The sequence below is a fragment of the Aplysia californica genome, unplaced genomic scaffold (assembly GCF_000002075.1).
Source record: "Aplysia californica isolate F4 #8 unplaced genomic scaffold, AplCal3.0 scaffold00246, whole genome shotgun sequence".
NCBI lineage: Eukaryota > Metazoa > Mollusca > Gastropoda > Aplysiida > Aplysiidae > Aplysia > Aplysia californica.
Window position 1 is genome coordinate 975,554 of NW_004797516.1, and position 2,148 is coordinate 977,701.

General features: G+C 36.0%; 1 protein-coding gene across 1 annotated transcript in view; it reads right to left on the reverse strand.

Moving 5' to 3' along the window:
* The window catches only part of LOC101863678 (peroxisomal sarcosine oxidase), a gene marked incomplete in the record, with an annotated part of 27,690 nt that overhangs the window by 5,212 nt on the left and 20,330 nt on the right, over window positions 1–2,148 (reverse strand). The window contains 1 exon segment of the mRNA XM_013083647.2: window positions 1,901–2,083. Within this exon segment, the coding sequence (XP_012939101.1) occupies window positions 1,901–2,083 (183 nt within the window).

The following is a 2,148-nucleotide window of genomic DNA, read 5'->3' on the forward strand; positions in this document are numbered from 1 at the left end:
CCAAAAAATCAAATTCAATAAAAAGTGCCAAGAGAGCGGAAAAATATACATTTCTTTGATTTCATTACGTTGACAAGCACCTGATTTTTAACCACACTGCCTCTTACTTATATAGCTCTCCGTTACATACAAATATAAGTTCAGAGCGCTTTTCATTGATGACATTATTGTTGAGACTGAGCGTAAAACCTCATACACAAATGAAAAAACATTTAATATAAACAAGAAAACCAGTTCAAGCACACGAGGAAGAACTTTCTAAGCCACATATTATTTACAGTGCAGCCTCTCTATAACATCATCGTCATTATAAAAAGTCATTATAGAGAGTTTTCGTAATAGAGAGGTAACCAAACATTTCTGCTATTGATATGATATATCAAGAAAAAATCGGGATCTGGGCACCAGGTCGCTATACAGAGGATGTCGTTATATCGAAGGTCGTTATATAGAGGCTGCACTGTATATATACATACGAGCGTACAGCAGTGAAAAAAGACACATCAACATCTGCTAATACACTTTAACTAAAATTTCAACTCAAACAAATGAGTCTTAAAAAGTTAAATTATGTTAAAGCACCACTTTATGAACCTATACAGTACAGTAGGCCTGTGCATGCCAGAACATTCCCATTACCGTTGGTCATTTGTGCTGTGACAGCACTTCTCCGCACCCCCCGTCAACATGAACGCAAGCACAAACACAAACTCAAGCTGCACAACATACAAACATACATATTTTTAAATAAAATTTTAAAAAATTAAAAATATATGTAGGTCTATTTATCTAAAAATTAAAAAATCACATAGCCCCCACGCACACACTCACATAAATTATTATGATAATATACACATATATGAGTATGATCTTGCCGGTACATACAAACGCTCATACACATATTCACACACATACACACACAAGCGCACATGTATACATATACTCACAAACATACACCTAACATGCATACATAAAACACAAACATACACTTAACATGCATACAAACAGGCATAACCCACTTTCTCCAAACATAAGACCTATAATATATAATAAATGCGAGCACAAACACAAACCCCAGGGTGTTCATGCATATAAATATATATTTATTATAAATACACACATACACAAAAAATACACTTTCTGAAATAATACACATACATAAAAATACACACAAAACACAAACAAACAAACAAACAAACAAGCAAACAAAAAAACAAGCAAACAAAAAAGAAAATATACACACAATGACATACAGTACACAACATACATTCTGAAATAATACATAAACCTACAAACACACAAACAAACAAACAAAATAAATAAGCACACAAACAAACACTCACAAACCAACCTACCCCTCAAACATACACGTCATGATAAACAGACAGACAGACACACACTCAAACATACACATGATAAATAGACAGACACACACTCAAACATACACATGATAAACAGACAGACACACGCTCAAACATACACATGATAAACAGACAGACACACGCTCAAACATACACATGATAAACAGACAAACACACACTCAAACATACACATGATAAACAGAAAGACACACACTCAAACATACACATGATAAACAGACAGACACACACTCAAACATACACATGATAAACAGACAGACACACACTCATCATACACATGATAAACAGACAGACACACACTCAAACATACACTGATAAACAGACAGGCACACACTCAAACATACACATGATAAACAGACAGACGCACACTCAAACATACACATGATAAACAGACAGACACACACTCAAACATACACATGATAAACAGACAGACACACACTCAAACATACACATGATAAACAGACAGACACACACTCAAACATACACATGATAAACAGACAGACACACACTCAAGCACATACCCTTAATGGCAGGTTCACATTGAGAGCAGAGGCAAAACGGTCTGTCCAAGGTCCGGTAGCAATAACGACCTTGTGCGCTCTGTACACAGATCGTGATGTCACAACGCTCACCAGGTCACCGGGGGTCAGAGAGGTCACAGGCTCTGCTTCCCGTATCACACCACCAAGTTGTTTGAACACAGTCTGAAACAAAACAAAACAAAATATAGAGAAAAACAAAAATCAACAAAACATTCCCACCACCCCCG